Source organism: Abrus precatorius, unplaced genomic scaffold (assembly GCF_003935025.1).
Source record: "Abrus precatorius isolate BTA unplaced genomic scaffold, Abrus_2018 Scaffold7, whole genome shotgun sequence".
NCBI classification, from domain to species: domain Eukaryota; kingdom Viridiplantae; phylum Streptophyta; class Magnoliopsida; order Fabales; family Fabaceae; genus Abrus; species Abrus precatorius.
In genome coordinates this window covers 31,998,747-32,015,863 of record NW_020874417.1, presented here as the reverse complement: position 1 = coordinate 32,015,863, position 17,117 = coordinate 31,998,747, and the positions used below count along the sequence as shown (strand labels likewise).

At 32.1% G+C, this 17,117-nt stretch overlaps 2 protein-coding genes across 7 annotated transcripts; one reads left to right on the top strand and one right to left on the bottom strand.

Moving 5' to 3' along the window:
* Positions 1 to 58: 58 nt before the first annotated feature.
* LOC113870713 (WD repeat-containing protein 91 homolog) lies at positions 59 to 6,497 on the top strand. Of its 4 annotated transcripts, none has more exons than XM_027507122.1 (15): positions 59 to 729; positions 816 to 938; positions 1,507 to 1,648; positions 1,721 to 1,968; positions 2,683 to 2,729; positions 2,850 to 2,944; positions 3,707 to 3,809; positions 3,910 to 4,004; positions 4,075 to 4,137; positions 4,823 to 4,898; positions 4,966 to 5,074; positions 5,355 to 5,467; positions 5,546 to 5,604; positions 5,896 to 6,007; positions 6,169 to 6,497. In XM_027507122.1, exons 1-15 carry the CDS (start codon positions 342 to 344, stop codon positions 6,301 to 6,303), a joined length of 1,908 nt encoding a protein of 635 aa, XP_027362923.1. In that variant the 5' UTR covers positions 59 to 341; the 3' UTR covers positions 6,304 to 6,497. The 4 variants fall into 4 exon arrangements, with proteins under 4 accessions (XP_027362923.1, XP_027362922.1, XP_027362925.1 ...); XM_027507121.1 differs by having other exon boundaries at positions 816 to 935; positions 1,504 to 1,648; positions 1,721 to 1,989; positions 6,169 to 6,336; XM_027507124.1 differs by lacking the exons at positions 1,507 to 1,648; positions 1,721 to 1,968 and having other exon boundaries at positions 816 to 932; positions 5,355 to 5,604; positions 6,169 to 6,336.
* Positions 4,648 to 12,069, bottom strand: LOC113870712 (receptor-like protein EIX1). 3 transcript variants are annotated; one of them, XR_003505687.1, is made up of 3 exons: positions 9,069 to 11,806; positions 5,809 to 6,411; positions 4,648 to 5,106 (listed from the first exon to the last, which is right to left on the bottom strand). XR_003505687.1 is itself a non-coding variant. In XM_027507118.1 (2 exons), exon 1 carries the CDS (start codon positions 11,781 to 11,783, stop codon positions 9,105 to 9,107), a length of 2,679 nt encoding a protein of 892 aa, XP_027362919.1. In that variant the 5' UTR covers positions 11,784 to 12,069; the 3' UTR covers positions 5,289 to 6,411; positions 9,069 to 9,104. The 3 variants fall into 3 exon arrangements, 1 of the variants encoding a protein (XP_027362919.1); XM_027507118.1 differs by lacking the exon at positions 4,648 to 5,106 and having other exon boundaries at positions 5,289 to 6,411; positions 9,069 to 12,069; XR_003505686.1 differs by lacking the exons at positions 4,648 to 5,106; positions 5,809 to 6,411 and adding an exon at positions 8,447 to 8,887 and having other exon boundaries at positions 9,041 to 11,806.
* Between the last annotated feature and the right edge of the window lie 5,048 nt (positions 12,070 to 17,117).

Here is a 17,117-nt window from a genome sequence, read left to right as displayed (position 1 = left end):
TTCTCAAAATAGACAAATTATTTTTCAATTTTATGGAAAAAAAAGCCGATTTGAACCGACAGCGTCACAATCGAATCAATGCCATAAACGAACGCAAACGAGGCACGTGGTGGAGGCATGGGATGGTTTGGGAGCTAACTCACACTCTAAACCAAAAACACAACGCGCCACTCTTATCAACCGTCTCCTACAAGATTCCCAAATCCTATGGACCTCACCGGCGCAATTTAGCAACGCCACACCACAAGCATCGTTCCGATACGACGCCGTAACCGTAAATTTCTTTGAATTCAACACGATTCCATTCTTGCGTTCTGTTCCCATACCTAGATCCATTCTTGATGGAGAAGATGCAGTATGCGGAGGAGTTGGTGAGGGAGTTTCTGGTGTTTCGAGGTTTTACCAACACTCTCGAAGCTTACGAAGCCGAATTGCGCACCGATATCGGTAAAGGATTCGAGGTTGAGAAGATTCTTGACCTAATCTTCTCCCTCTACGTTCCAAAGTTTCAGGCTGATAAGTTGGTTGCTCTGCTCGGTTTCTTCAAACGCTACCTCTCTTCTTCCGAAACGCCACTCGTTTCCACTCTCTCTAAGTTGGAGACTTCTCTTCTACGCTTCTACGTCGTTCACGCCTTGCAATGCAACCGTATCGACAAAGTTGTCGAGTTTTTCGCACTCAGTGGCACCGACTTGTTGCAGAGGTCTCAAGATTGGTCTCACTGGTTTGGTGCGTTTCGTTTCTTTTCTCGTCGTTTCTAATGAACTTGATCAGTGAGATTAGTGTTGAGAATGAGATGCTGTATTGTGTTGCAGCGATTCCTTATATCAAGAATCCGCATTTGGATCCAGATTTTCGAATCTTTTTCTCCAAAGAGTGGTACCAGGCCTTGCATCTTTCTGCTAGAAACTTCTTTAGTGAGGTCTTCAATGGTACTCATATCCTTTACAAAAAGAATCATTAGTTTCTTTTCTTGTTTAAGTTCCATTTGTAATTCAGATTCATATATACTGTTATTATTATGTTAACGACCAAGAAGGTTGATAAATTATCACAAAGAGGAAAAAAGAAACAAGTTTCGGAAGGATACTATTTACTGATGCGAATTATCTTCTTAACTAATTGCACAATGATACTTTTATAGGTTGTAGGGATGGAATATGTTTTTTTTTTTTTCAATGAATACACATTCTCTGTATATCTTAAGTATGTTACCTTTCGCAAGCTTTCTTGGTTACAACAATGGGGAAGTATGGCGTTTGGGACTTCATGTATGGGGTTATCGTCATTTGTGTGAGATAGGGAGAAAAAAAGGAAGGGAATAAAACATAAATAATCGGGCAATTAATTTCTTGGTGATCTCTTTCACAACTATATTTCATATCTCTAGCTTTCTCCTTGTTTCTTTTTTTTAGTTTATCTTTTGTACTTTTAGATTTGATTGGAGATGCTTATGTCCTCAGCCAATTATATAGTCTTTTATGAAATTATCCTTAATACTATCACGCCTACCTGCTCTACTGAAGATCAGTTCAGAGATAAATGCTACCAACCTTCTCAAAAGAGATATTGTACATTTAAATCTTAAATTGTCACAACTTCAGGCTTTACTTGATGAGAAAGAAGCACAGCTATCCCAGTTTAGAAGGTAAGCATCTTTTAATTCAATAGTTGTGTGTGTGTGAGATATGCTTAGTTTTCTAATAAATTTGGATTGAAGCATGGAAGGAAGTATTAATTTGGCAAGCAATCTGCATGAAGGAAGTACTCACGTGTCGAAAGATCCTTCAGAGGTTTTTCCAACTGTTATTCCACGAGTAGGTCAAACAGATATTAGCCAAGATTCAGTTGTGGGTGCTCCTGGAAATATTCATTCTGATTTCATCAGCTCTAGGTCTGGTGATCATTCAACTTCCCTATCGAGTGATCATCTGAGAAATGGTGGAGCTGGCAATACCACTCTAAAAGGTCATGATCACCCCCATACAAGCAGACAAATAAATATTCTTCAAAGCCGAAATCCCTCTATGTGAAGTGACATTAATTAGTTGCCTGATCATTGTCTTATTAAGCGACTTGATGGATACTTTCTATTTATATATTGTTTACATTCATGTGCTGACATCTTCTAAATGATGAATTATAGTTTTAAAAACATAACTAGTTAAATAGTCATTGAATCATTTTGAAAAGGTAGGACCATGGACAAATAATATAAGATGCCTGTCAATTCTGAGACATGATATTCTCCAGCAATAAAACTCTCTTGTGCATCCTAAAGACAAGTGGTGATCTTACATTTGCATTGCCAGTTGTTACAACTTGTGAGCACAAATTTCACTAAAACAAGATATTGATTTTGTATGAGGAGAAATTTACATGTTTTGGTTTCAAATGATGGTGTTAGTTGCAGGAGCCTAAAAGCATAAAAAGGACATTAGGTACTAAAAACCAGTTCAAAGATATTGAATCAGTTTTGGAATGAAACAAGAAAGCTTTGTATTTGTTTATTTAGTTTTGAAATGAGGAAGCATTCAATCATTTTCTTATTGCTAAAAATGTTTGCATTCTATTCACTTAGTTAGCAACTAATCTTGGTGCACTTAATTTGAACTACTAAATGATTCAGTAACCATAGTTGTGTATTCAGAAATGAAATATTATCAATTAATTTTGCAGCAGAAAATGACGGGGAAGAAGATTTTGCTGAAGTCAAAGTGGAGCACCAAGTAAAATTGCTTATGGAGCCTTATTTATGTTTTCCCCCCCTTTTTCCTGCGCTTTCTTCCGCACAATTGTTTATGAAGTTTCATTTGAATCTATAAATATCACATCACTGTGGTTTCTAGGAGACATTTTTGGGGCACACCAGTTCAATCAGTCGATGCCGCTTCTCTGCATCTGGAAACAATATTGCCAGTGCTTCTATGGATGGAACTGTCAGGTACCCTCTTTGTGAGTTGAACCAAACATGTCAAGATTATTACATACATGGAATAATGGAACTGGTTTCATGTAATTATTTGACTTGATTACTGGGCTATACCATGTACTCATTTGCCATTATTTAGAAATTGTTAGCAAACCGATACTTATCAGGTGGCTCAAAAGGAGAAATAAAAGAGAAAGCAAGAGATCTACACCTCACATGAGTGTGGAAAGGGTAGGAATTGAGAATGGTATGGGTTTACACGTGGCATGGACAATGATGAGTTTATAAACAGAATATATCAAATGGTGGGGAGGGTAGGAAAGAAGAAAGAAAAAGAGCAAACAGGAAAACTGGGAGGGAGCTCAAGGCCTCTCAAAAACGCTTGGGTTATCATTTTCATTTTTGTTTCTGCTACTTAATCTTTTATGTATTTCACTTATCTCACTGGTATATTCTCTTCTGACCTCAGTGATTTCTCCTAGTGCAATTCATTTCCATATTTCCTTTCTTCTTGTGTTATGGTTCAGTTAGTATCAGTAACCTTGTGTGCAGATGTATTTAGAGCAATACCATCAACAACAGATAAGAAGTTAAATACAAAAAGAAATAGTTTGATGCACTCCAATGCATTTTTTGTCTAGAAATGGCCCTTTATACGTTTCCCTCCATTTATGCCTTCTTCTTTACCATTCACTGAGTATCTGAAACTCTTATCTTTTATGAAATCTCTCTCAAGCAATTTGGCCTTTGTTTTCTCTACATGTTTTAATAAAGGATATGGACATATGATACATCAACTCCGGTGTCCAGAAATGCAACCATATATTGTGGTTCTGAAGTTTTGTCGCTTGACTGGGAATGTAAATCAGACCGCTTGGTATGTGAATTGGTTTCTCATGGTGATATTAGTTATTTAAATTGATGGTATGGGATTGTAATTTGTAAAATAAAATTAAGTTGTTCATTCTTGATAAAAGCTTCTAATAGGTACAGCTGATGGGTGCATTAAGGCATGGAATGTGGACGCAAAGAGAGTTGTGTGTGACCTCAACACAACTGAAGCATTTCCTAGGTTTCTTAATTATATCATTTTCAGTTTTTGTGCATTGTTTTTCAATTCTCTGACATGTGTATTTTTACAGTGTTTTGGACATAAAGTGCAGTCCCGTGGAACCTATTTTTGTGTCTGCTGCAGCATCTGGAGGGTATTCATTAAATTTTTTAAATACTGAATTCTTTTTCGTAGTAGTAAATTATTAATATGATTTGGTGACTTGACCCTCTATTTTAACACAATATTTGTCCAATTATGATGTGTACATTTTGCTGTTATGATTTTGGACGTAAGGATGAAACTATGGTTAAGTACCATTGATCAGGGTATCCCTCTTTTTAGATTAAAATACGTACTTGGTCTTGTAATTGAAAATCATTTACGAATTAGTACCTGTACTAAAAAAACTTCTGTTTTAATTTCTGTACAAGCATTTTTTCTTATTTTTTTTGCCTAACATTATAACACTATTAAAAAAATGCTACCATTGATCAGGGTATCCCTCTTTTTAGGTTAGAATACGTACTTGGTCTTACAATTGAAAATCATTTACAAATTGGTACCTGTACTAAAAAAAACTTATGTTTTAATTTCTATACAAGCATTTTTCTTATTTTTTTTGCCTAATGTTATAACACTATTAAAAAAATGCTGACATGACTTTAACAATAACTTAATTAAATGTAACTTTCACTAACAACTTTAAACAATAGGGACTAAGCGGAATGAAATATTCATATAGGGATTAGAATGTAAGTTTTTAAGGTACAAGGACTAATTGCCAAACATGTAAATTATGTTAGCAAGGAATTACAAGGACGATACTGTCTATGTAGGGCTGGTTCCAACTATTGTGACAACCTGGGTTTTGCTTCACTAACTGTGTGGAACATGAAGCTGTGGAAAGCCATGGTATGTGCTTCTTTGTATAGAGTGGTTATGCCATTTGTGTCTAAGTTTAATTTTAGATTTCATGAAGACAGTCCTTCCTCTTGGAGAAGATCCGCCAGCGATAACTTCTCTATGCTTTAATCATAATGGAAAGATTTTAGCAGCTTCTGCTGTTGATGGAATGATTCACATGTTTGGTATCCTGAATTTTATTCTTGTGATTATCTCCCTGCATTAATGTATATTTTCATTCATCTATAAAATAAAATATTGTTTTGTCTTGTATTCAGGAAGTTATATCTTCCCTTGCCATATTTGTCAATTTAACGGATTCTTGTGCTATCTGGAGGTTCCTTATGATTATTAGGCTCAGTTGTTTGCTGAAATAAAATGTGGCAAATTTTTTATTGTAAGAGAATATATTGTGAATGTACTACAATACTAGCAGTGAATCATGTCATCCTTAACAAGTCAAAGACATGTCTTCTGGTTTACAAATCACTGGCTGGCCTGCACATGATTCATCTATCAGCTCTATTCTTTTTGGGCCAGATGAGACTAGCATTTTTAGCCTGGGCTCTGATGGGAAGGCAAGGACTATTTATGTAAATGTTATACCAGCTTGTGAAATGTATTGTACACTTCATACTAATTGGTTCTTTTGTCAGATTTTTGAGTGGAGTTTGCAGAATCAAGGTCAAATCCTGTGGTCAAGAGACTGCAGTAGGTATATTTATAGTTTGACACCTTATGATTAAACTCACAAGTTTCTTAAATTACTTTTTATAAACTAGATTTGCCTTACTACTGAATGAAGTTAATATTTCAAATGATAGAAATGTAAATATTTTATTTAAATTTTTTAGTATTACTAATAATATAAAAATATTTATACACATTCGAAATTAGTGGGGTTGGACTAGTCACTTACAACTGAGATGCAAATACTCCGTCTCTTCTATCCTTGCTTTAAGATATGTTTGAAGAATTAATTGTCAGCATGATAAACATTTCACAGGTTCTGTTATCCCTTCAATGGTTCAAAATGTAGCAGACATGAGATGGCATTAGATGCAAATGGGAGGAGACTGTTGGTAACGTCCAGTTCGGTTAGAGCACCAATATATCAGGTTAATGTTTCTTTAGTTCTCCCATGAATTGTGATCAGACCATCCCTTTCAAGTCTACTTACTCGTATATTGGTTTGGCTAGTGGCAGCCATTAAATTTTGGCTTGATTGTGGTTATCTTGTTAGTTTTCTGAAAATGTCTGGCTGGCTTCCTTGTGTCAGGTTCAAGGTCATTTGAGTGGTTGGAGAACCCTTCCTCACGGTGCTCACATTACTACTGTGGATTGGCATCCAACCTTGCCCATTTTCTTGACTGGATCAGCTGATAACTCTGTCCGCGTAACATCTTTATCATAGCACCGCATTCTATTTTGGAGTTTTTCATTATCTCCTTGGCGAGAAGTGAGAACTTAAATAGGTTCTATTGGATCTTTATGTTGTAATATATAATGGCATTGCCGAAATCTGAGTTTATTAGAAGAAAAAGAAAGGCAAGTCAGCAACTGATGTTATGCAGTTAGTATAAATATTAAAATTTGTTAATTCAATGTTAAATTAAAAGTTGCTTTTAAATAGATCAATTTTGTCAAAAATCATACAAATAAAAAATGAACAATTCAATAGACAGCTTTATTTTAATGTTTAACAAATTTTTAAAATATAAATAAATGTTAATTACAAAATTATATATCCATGAAAGCCTGATTTATTTAAAATTTTATATGTATGATCATATGTTAGCAAAGTAATTCTTGTAACTTGATCTATCTCTATCCCTGTGTGTGTACGCGCGCGGATGTGTAATGGGCTAGCAAAGTGAGTATATCAGACGTCTGAGGTAGGCATAATTTCTGGAGAGATATTTTTGTTAGGATTTTTCTTCCAATTTAAGTATTCAAATATGATGCATTTTCAGTGTCTTTTTTTTTTTTTTTTCCATTCATTCAATGATGTTGTGTTATTAGTTAAGATATGCTAACTCCTTTCTTGATTTGGTAATACATGATCTGATCAGCGGGTTAAAAAAAATTATATTTGTTAAATTTGCCGTCACGAACTTTGATAACACAACCACACGAAGAAATCATTCGAAGCAAATAAGTCTAAAAGGGAATCTTGTGGCTTCAGAAATCTCACAAAAAGTAGCCTAATAAGACGATCTCGATTGGAAAGAACAATCATGAGTACCATGTTATCAGAGAGAGGTAACATAAATAATATCATTGTTTTGTACCAACGTCTTTAGAAAATTTAATTCCCATTGCCAACGTCAGTGGTAAAATAAGCAGCAAATTTTTAAGTCCGAAATGATCATTGAATCCATTTTCAAGTCTAAAACATATATTTTATTTGGCTTAAATAAAATTTTTATCTTTAAAAATTTTAATTTTTTATTTGATCCATTGATTTTTAATTTTTTAAAATAAGTCTCTCATAAATTATTTTTATTTTTGTATTTTTTTATTAGTAATTTATTACTTTTTTCTAGTATGTACATATAATAATCAATTTATACTAATATGACATCCAGTTGGTTGGTGGGTGTTGACAGTGATGTGATATTTACACTTTTATTTCTTTTATATTTTTAAATCTTAATTTTGGAAGTTCTAGCTTTATAAGCTGAAATTTCTTTGAAAATACGGAAGATGTGATGTTATTAATTACACATTCTGTTTATTTTATGTCTCAGTTAAATTATGAGTTAACTTAGATATTATGTGAAAAAAACAAAATAAGAGAATAAATTACTAATGAAGGGGCTAGATGCAAATGAGAATCATTTTTTTGAAGGATTAGATTGAAAAAAATATAAAAAATGACTAAATAAAAAAATTGCAAATGTTTAGAAATCAAAATATGATTTAAGTCATTTTATACTTCATCCCCTAACAGTTACATTTTACAGCATTCCGGATTCTTTTTGCGGTGGTTATCATTGTTCTTTTTGTGAAATGGCATAAATTCTACACCAGTAACTTACCATAATACTAAAAAAGTGAAAAACACAACGCCTTGCATTTTAGACTATTATTTAGGTGGTTTGACTTATTGAATATTCTGGCCCTCTGCTCCTTCCCACTTCTTTTTCCTTTTTAATTTTTCAAAGGACCACTGTTCAGAAACATTGCAAACTACTAATGAAGACATGATGACTGCATAATTGGTTAAATAATAGTTCCAACCATATTATGAATTGTTTATGTTAACTTATTGTTAAAGTTGAATCTGTTGTCATATTGTACACTTAACAAAAAGCACATGGAAGTTATTAGAGAATGAGAATTCCAATTTTTATGATTTTTTTTCATAATCTGAAATAAGATATGGTGCCTTCAAATATCTTCCACATAATGCTATAAAGCAAACTTACAACAGAAAACAATCCTAAATTTGCAACGGGCTAAGTAGCTTATTAAACTCCCGAACTTAAAGTCACATTTTCAATTTATGAATCTTAAGAACACTTGCAACCTTGGGCCTCTTGTAGAAACCTCTATATGAAGTTAGGGAACCATATTAAGGAGCTGCAAATTGTGTACACAGATTTTGCAAGGGTAAATAACTAGTTGTTAGTTTTCAAGTTTGAGTATATTCAACTATTACTATCTAAAGCACTAGGAAGACATCAATTTGAGGAATTAGTGTTTGACAAAAAAATGTTTTAGTGCGTCTTTTGTTTCTTTTGTCATCTGTTCTTCCAATTGGTTTTCTAAGAAGTCCAAAGCACGATTGCTGAAAAACTTACAAGCCTTGATTTATGTGAAGGATAGAGCATGCCTTTCTAACTGGTTCAGGGTTGTTAAGCCCTGAAATTTCATTGGTAATTAACTCAATAAATAGGTTAAGGGTTGTTGTGATGAGTTAACAAAAATAGATACGGCATGTTAATCACCTATACATCCACAACCCATCTAGTGGCCAGGAAAACTTGTCTCAAGTCTTGACATGTACTGTGTCTGTGTAATTACGGACAGATGATATATATTGGATCTTAAAAAGATTAAAAAGTACTCGCTTTCTAGATAGTAGGTTGTATATTTGATTTAAACAATATATATATAGAAAATCCAGACTCAATTTAAAGCTCAATAAAGGGAAAAAAAAGTTGCTTTACTTACCACAGTTGCAATATTCTTGATTTCAATAGAAGGAGTCTACTTTTGGATGAGCATGACATACAATTGGTGAAGAAATTTGAAATACGCATGCCTGCATGTTCTGCTGAAGAAAATGGCTCCCAAAACTCCCAAAAATCCCGCTGCAAATCCAATTCCCAAGCCCATATAGAAGCATGAAAGTAATTGAGATTTGTCATCACCATCATCATCTTCCGAGGGTTTCGTACTGTGGGGTTTTTCATCTTGAAGGCATATCTTTGTTAGTGGTGGTCCACAAAGGTCAGGATTGGCTATGTAACTAAGGTTTGTAGAACCAAGTTGGGTCCCTGATGGGATTTTGCCCATAAAATTGTTGAATGAGAGGTTCAAGACACCAACAAAATGCAAATTAGACATGGACTGAGGAATTTCTCCTGAGAAATGATTGTTTGAGAGATCAATGGACTCCAACCGTTTCAAGTTTCCAATCTCTTCTGGTATTGTTCCCACCAATTGATTATGGGATAAATTCAATGATTGCAGTCCAGTGAGCATATACATCTCTATAGGCACACTTCCAGACAAATTGTTGCTTGAAAGATCAATGAGATTCATCAAATTAAAATACTCTAATTCATTGCCTTTTATAAGCATTGTAATACTAAAAAAGAAGATCCATGGTGCACCTGCTATATAAATGATAATGCCAAACTTACTTGAAGCCTCATCAGAAAACATGGCTGTGAAGTTATGCAAGCAATTGGGTATTGGTCCTGATAAATTGTTACTTGCAAAATCCATCACCATTAGAGAATGAAGTTGACATAACTGCGTGGGAATATTGCCACTGAATTGATTGGATCTCAGTTTAAGACCTTTCATACTCTGACCCATCCAGCTTGGTATAGCTCCAGAAAGATTGTTGTGACCCACATCAAGGATTGAAAGTTTTTGGCAACCTTTCAGTGCCAAAGGCACCTCTCCAAATAACTTATTGCTTTCTAGATACAATGCAAAAAGGTCAGACAAGGCTCCCATTGAGTGAGGAATCTTGCCTGTCAGGTTGTTGTAACTCACATCAATATGAACCAACAAATTCCAAGCATTCCAACAATCTGTGAGTTCTCCTGATAAATGATTATAACCCAAGTCCAAGTACATTAAGTTATTTTTTTCTGTCATGTTGTTGCACAGGAGAGGAGAGATAGGTCCAGACAAAGAATGGTTATATAAACACAAAATGACCACATTTGGTGATATTTGAGGCAAGCCACCACTCAAATTATTGGAAACTAGCCAGACAGTTGTTGAGTTTAGAAACACGTTTGACATGTCCCCGTTGATAGTATTGTTTTCCAAAAACAAATATTCAAGTTGAGTAGAAAAGTTCCAAAACTTGTCAAGAGGTTCAAATGAAGCACTTGAGTCTTTAATGGTCAGAAATGTGAGAGCGCTCTGTGTAAATAGCCATGAAGGAAGTTTTCCACTCACATAGTACAATTCAATCCGTTGAAGTTGAAAAGGAGGAACCCATTCAGGATCAAAATCAAAGATCAAGGCAGGTGAACCTACGAAAAGGACCTTTAAATTTGAAAGAGAGAAAAAATTTCTTTCAGACACAACCCCTGTCAAGGAATTACCATTGACTTCAATTTGCTCCAAGTTGGAGAGTTGCCCGAGGCTTTCTGGAATATTTCCATTCAATTTATTTGAATTAAGAATCAATGCAAGCAAGGAAGATATATTTCCCAGATTTGACGGGATTGGACCAGAAAAAAAATTTACAGAAAGATCAAGTACCAGTAGTTGTTCAAGTTGTCCTAGCCAATCTGGAAGGGGACCTTTGAGATAATTTCCAGACAAAATCAAGACTTTAATGCTTCTAAAATTTGGCAATGTTTTGGGTAATTGGCTATGTATCTGGTTTTGGCTAAGGTCAATATAAGAAATGTCACTACTAAGATTGAATAACCACCTAGGCAACTGATTAGACATAAAATTATTGTTAGCAAGCTTCAAAACTTTAAGCGAACTAAAATTAGCGTACTGAAGAGATGGATAGAGGTTTCCAAGTTGACAATTCTCCAAGTGTAACTTTTGAAGTGAAGGGAGCATGGTCACTGATTGAAGCCAATCAATTTCCTTGTGAAGATAAACACCATTAAGGTTAAGATATTGCAATGAGGAAAGATGGGAAAACCAATGGAGATTGTCAACACGAATATCATAATTATATGAAAAGTCAAGATAATGAAGGTTGGTGGAGTTTCCACAGATATGGGAAGATGTACCTCTTGACAAATCATCACATTTCTTGCTACCCTTTGAATTATATTGGATAGTCTTGAAGTCATTGTTACTCAAATTCAAGTAGCTCAAAAATTCAAGTTCCAACAAAGACAAGCTGAGTTCACCTGTTAAGCAGTGTGATTTGTCATCAATCTCTCCATAAACAACAACTGTAGGGTGATTAGTAGGACAAGGGAGATTGAGGTCTGTGACTCTGCCTGTGATGTTGTCACACTTGACTCCTTTCCACTCACAACAATCTAGTTTTGGAAACCATGAAGATAGCAAACCGGAAGGATCAACGACTCCTTGTTTGAAGTGTAGGAGTGTGTTCATGTCCTTCTCATTGCACTGAACTTTCAAACTGCACGTAACAAAGTTGAACATGCATATACAACATAGCAAGCAAAGCAAAACGAATTTAACATTGGAAAGAAAAGTATCCATGATCACAGAAGAAGATGGGTTATTACTATGGAAGGCATTTGCATCCTCCACAAATATTTATATGGTTGGAGTAAGTCTTTCACAAGTCTGAACATCATGAAAATTCCAATTCCAATTCCAATGGTCTTCGAGGAGGATAACGCGCGTCAAGTTGGTTTCGAAATCATTTTCACTGTCACATTCCAATGCCCTCCGTACTCTTATGCTTAATTTTCAAAACATTTTATCAGCTAAGATTTATATATACTTAAAATCAAATTGAAAATAAGGTTTGAAGGATGTGAACAAGGTTGGTTGCACGACAATATATGACAGTATATCATGAAAACCAGAGAAGGGCGAGGACGACTGAGTCCTATGCTACTGATCTTTAAGATCTTTTCTTTTGTATTGATTGCACATTCACACCTTTATAGGATGCAGTAATTGCACTTGCTATGATTGTGACAAATGTATCACCGATTTTGATAATATTAGTTCTTAGGGTTAATTTTAAATACTGAAAAATGGTATTTCTATTTTTAAAAAATCAGATATTTATTACATTTTTCTATTTTCAATGTAATAAACCTTTTTTTAATAAAAAAATTTTACTTTTAGTTTCTTAAAATCAAATCTAAAACTTAATATTTATTATATTCCCTTTCACACATTTTTTAGTATACAAACATTTGGGATTAAAAGTAGGGATGCAGGGATCACAACAAAGGGTTCTTTTTAGGTCTTTTTCTGGTAATTTATATATAATATGTTAAATTAGGTTAGGTTTTAATTGTCAAAAGTACAAATTCACTTTCTGTCGATTTTTATTACCACTAGTTCATAAGTTAACTCATGATTGGGAATTTTTAACTTTATTCAGTGGCAATTTTAACCTAAACAAATACAATTTTCTGGCAGTTAGAACATTTGTGACGGCATCGCCGTCAATTGGATAAAACCGACGCTGAATGCTTCTTGACGATTAATTTACGTCAAATAAAGAATCGTTAATAAATATTGAGTAGAGGTCAAGGTACGTTTATTTCCAATTTTCAAAAGAGTTCTTTTTTTTTAATTTAAAAATTAAAAATATATGTATTTTTAGTTTTTAAAAAGAGAATTAGAAACAAACATACTCTAAATCGTTAATAATCTATTCTTAAAATTGTCGGATTTTTTTTCTTGCTGTGAAGATTATTTGTTAAAAAATAAAATCCATAACTTTGAATACTGAAGAAAAGGTTAAATAAAAGCATGTTTATTTCAATTTTTAAAAAGATTTTTTTTAAATTAAAAAATAAGTATACTTTTTTATTTAAATTTTTTTAAAAATACAAAAAAAATACTCTTAAGTTTTTTCCATGATATATATTAAATATGACTAAGATATAAAGTGTAATATATAACTTCACCAAAAATATTTAATTAGATTATACGAATATACAAAGAAATTGACAGTTATTATTATTATTTTTGTTTAACTTATATCTAACGAGTTATAATTTATTATTTTATTAATCGCTAAATATAAGTTAAATAAAAAATTTAAATTAAATATAAAAATTTCTAAATTTATACTAATGTCTGTTTTTAAAATGTTACCTGACATTTTAAAGTTATCATAAAATTTATTGACATTTAAATATAATTGTACATTATAATTTTTATTGTATAAATTATTATTATTATTTTACGTGTTTGTTTTTCCTTTTAATTTTAAAAGATGAGGTCTTATATCTTGGAATTTTACGTTTGAGTGGGGCAAGTGCTGCCATTTAAACAACTCTTATTCACTCAGTCATGAAGAAGTGAAGATAGTACTCTTGATGGATCAACGATTCCTTGTTTACCTTTCGAGTGTGTATTGGTGATTGGTCTTATTAGTTACATGAACCTTGGATGGGAATTAAGGAATAATCCTTGGAATTTATGTTCATAAACTGGTTTTATATTTGCTTACAGTATAACATTAGGATATTAAAGGGTGGATATTTCATTCTATATATATATATTAAAAAAATTATTATATTTTTACATCCTTGGATGTGAAGTGGGCAGAGGAAAGGAAAAAAAAGTTATAACTATAATTAAGAAAATAACATACAAAATTATGAGTGTAAAATTATAAGTATTTTTTACAAAACCGTAGTTTCATGGATGTTGGGTATTTAAATCACACTGCATCGCAAGTATTCGTCCAAAGCATATTTTTATCTTTTACAAAATGATAGTAACATAATTTGACTAATACACTCTTAATTATTAATTAATTTTTTTTAAATTAATAAAATTATTTAAATTTTATTCTTTTTTATTTCTAATGTGAGAATTTTCTTTTGTATTTTTATAGTTTTCAATAATAAAATGTCAAAAAAAAGTTTGTTCCTAACTTTTCATTTTTCATTCTTGTTTACTTGGTCTTTTCTTCTTCTTCTTCTTTTTTTCTTATTTGTTACACTTGATTCCTTTCCACTCACAACAATCTTCATCAGTGACCCATGATGAGAGCAAGCCTGAAGGATCTATCACTCCTTGTTTGAAGTGTAAAAGTGTGTTCGGGTCATTCTCATAGCACTGAACCTTCACACTGCACGTAACAAAGTTGAAGATGCAGATAGTACATAACACCAAGCAAAGCAAAATGAATTTAATATTGGAGCGAGAAGAAATTTCCATGATCTCACAAGATGGGTTATTACCATGGAAGGCATTGACATCCTCTACAAATATTTATAAGGATGCTGTAAGTCTTCCATAAGTGTGAACATTTTGAAAATTCCAATTCCAATGGTCTTTGAGGATAAGATAACTCACGTTAAGTTGGTTTCGAAATCATATGTGATTGTTACATTCCAACGCCCTCCGTACTCTCATCTTTAATATATTAAAACTCTCAAAATAAGTTTGTTTTAAAGTTAGCATAGAATAGAGTGCTTATCTTTAATAATAATATTTAGTAGGTTAATTAAGAGCTAAGATTCAAAGTGGGGCAGGTGCTACTTAATTATACTGATTGATTGGAGAAGGTTTGAAGGATGTGAACAATATATCAAAGTATTTATGAAAACCAAAGGAGGGATAGGAGGACTGAGTCCTATGCTACTGATCTTTAAGATCTTTTTCTATTATATTAATTTCACATTGCTACCTTCATAGGATGCAGTTATTGCACTTGCTATGATTGTCACAAATATATCATCGATTTTGATAATATTAATTCTCAGGATTAACTTTAAATGCTGAAAATTATTACATTTTTCTATTTTCAATGCAATAAACGTATTTTTTTTAAGAAAAATAATTATTTTGAATTTCTTTAAGTCAACTCTAAAAATTAATAGATATTGTGTTCCCTTTCACAAGCTTTTTAGCATACAACAGGACTAAAAGTAGGGTTGAAGCGATCACTAAAAAGGTTTTTTTTTTTTTGTTCTGCTAATTCATAACATATTCAGAAGTACGTTAGGTTTTGATTGTTTAGAGTACAAATTCAATCTTTTTTGTCAATTTTTGTTGCCACTAATTCATAAGTTAACTCGTGATTGGACATTTTAAACTTTATTCAGTGGCAATTTTAATCTAAACAAATACAATTTTCTGGCAGTTATAGCATTTGTCAATTGGAAAAGACCAACGCTGAATGCTTCTCGACGATTAATTCACGTCAAATCAAGAATTGTTGACAAAAATGTGAGTAGATTAGGAATATATAAGTTTTTTTGGTGATATATATTAAATATGATTAGGATATTGAGTGTGATATATAACTTCTTCACCAAAAATACTTAATGAGAGATTATACGAATATATGGAGAAATTGATAGTTCTTTTGGAATTTTATTTACGTCTTAAGAACTACATTATGTGTCCTAGCAAGCATTTCTAATATAATCAAATAAATGGTGGTAGCTAGTTTCTCTGAACATCTGTGCTTCATAATTTTCTAACGTTTGATGAGAGTAATATAATCAAATAAAGGTTTTATTAAATATACAACACTTGTAGTCAAATTATCTAAGACAAAGTATTTTTTGGCTTTATTCGGTAAACGTTGTGCGCTAAAAATGTATACTTATGACTAAAAGCTTATAGTTATAAATAGCACATTGAATTAAAATTATTTGTTAAATTTATTGTGTAATTAATTAATTTGTGTCAAGTGATTTAATATAATATGTAATATTATATTATTATAATATTAAAGTTAGATATTAATGAACAAAAATAAAGTTGGAGAAGACAAAAATATCATAAAATTAATGTAAAATGTAAGTTTTAAGTGTGTGAAAAGTAAGTTATTTTTTAAAAAAATATACAAAAAATAAAAATAATAATATTGATAATTAATTTCTGAAAATTAAATATTTTTTTGGATAAATTTCATAATATCGTATATTTGTCTAATACTTTTGAGTAAGTTTATCACATCCTTTTAAAAAGAATTGAAGATAGGACACTTAATGGATCAACGATTCCTTGTTTATACATTTCGAGTGTGTATTGGTGATCGGTCCTTTTTGCGATGAACCTTGGAAGGGAATTAAGGAATAACGAGTTCATGTTCATAAAATAGTTTTATATCTGATTTTTTCTTACTTGTCTCTGGAATTACTAAAATAAACAATATGAAGAAATAACGAAATCATTTTCTGTGTTTTTTTCATTACAATTTTCAGGATAAGATTAAGGCGACAAAAGAATAAAGATAAAAATTGCAACAAAAGTAATTTCGTTGCAGAAGAGGTGATAAAAATAAAAATAAAATTGTTTCTTCAATTTTATTTTATATTTTAACATTATTTATAATTTTGTATATAAAAAATTTTAATTAATACTTTGTATTGAATTTTTACATACATATATTCAATAGAAAATTATATTAAAACTTGTAAAAAAATGGGGAAAAAATACAAATAAAATGACCAAACTTTTGAAACAGTTTCCATGCATAACATGAGTGACAATGCTAGTATTTCTTAATTCATAAAATAAAGCAATTTCGATGTCTATCTGCTAATTTCAAAGCTGCCTGTAGGTGACAAATTAATAAGAAAATTAACATAAAGGGTAAAAGTGGAGCTTGGACAGAACCTTGGTGCTTTATTTTTCTTGGTACCAGTTATTTATTTATTTGTTCTTTTATGAATTGACAGAGTAACAAATTGATATTGAGAATAAACAGTTAGCTATTCAGTGAATGAATTAACAAGATGGTGTGGGGGACACAGAAAATCAGAACCATATATGTCTATTCATCATTCTACGAATATCCACACCAGAGTGGCAATATTGTTAGCAATTAATTAGGATATATTGCCGTAGGTATCTCACACCATAGCTGTAGAAATTTTG

What these genes read in the sequence shown, in the direction of transcription:
- LOC113870713 (XM_027507121.1), top strand. Translation starts at nt 342, where the DNA reads ATGGAGAAGATGCAGTATGCGGAGGAGTTGGTGAGGGAGTTTCTGGTG. An exon ending in TCTATGGATGGAACTGTCAG is followed by an intron (nt 2,945 to 3,706) that starts GTACCCTCTTTG and finishes GTTTTAATAAAG; the next exon opens with GATATGGACATATGATACAT. An exon ending in TGGTCAAGAGACTGCAGTAG is followed by an intron (nt 5,605 to 5,895) that starts GTATATTTATAG and finishes AACATTTCACAG; the next exon opens with GTTCTGTTATCCCTTCAATG.
- LOC113870712 (XM_027507118.1), bottom strand. Translation starts at nt 11,783, where the DNA reads ATGGATACTTTTCTTTCCAATGTTAAATTCGTTTTGCTTTGCTTGCTA.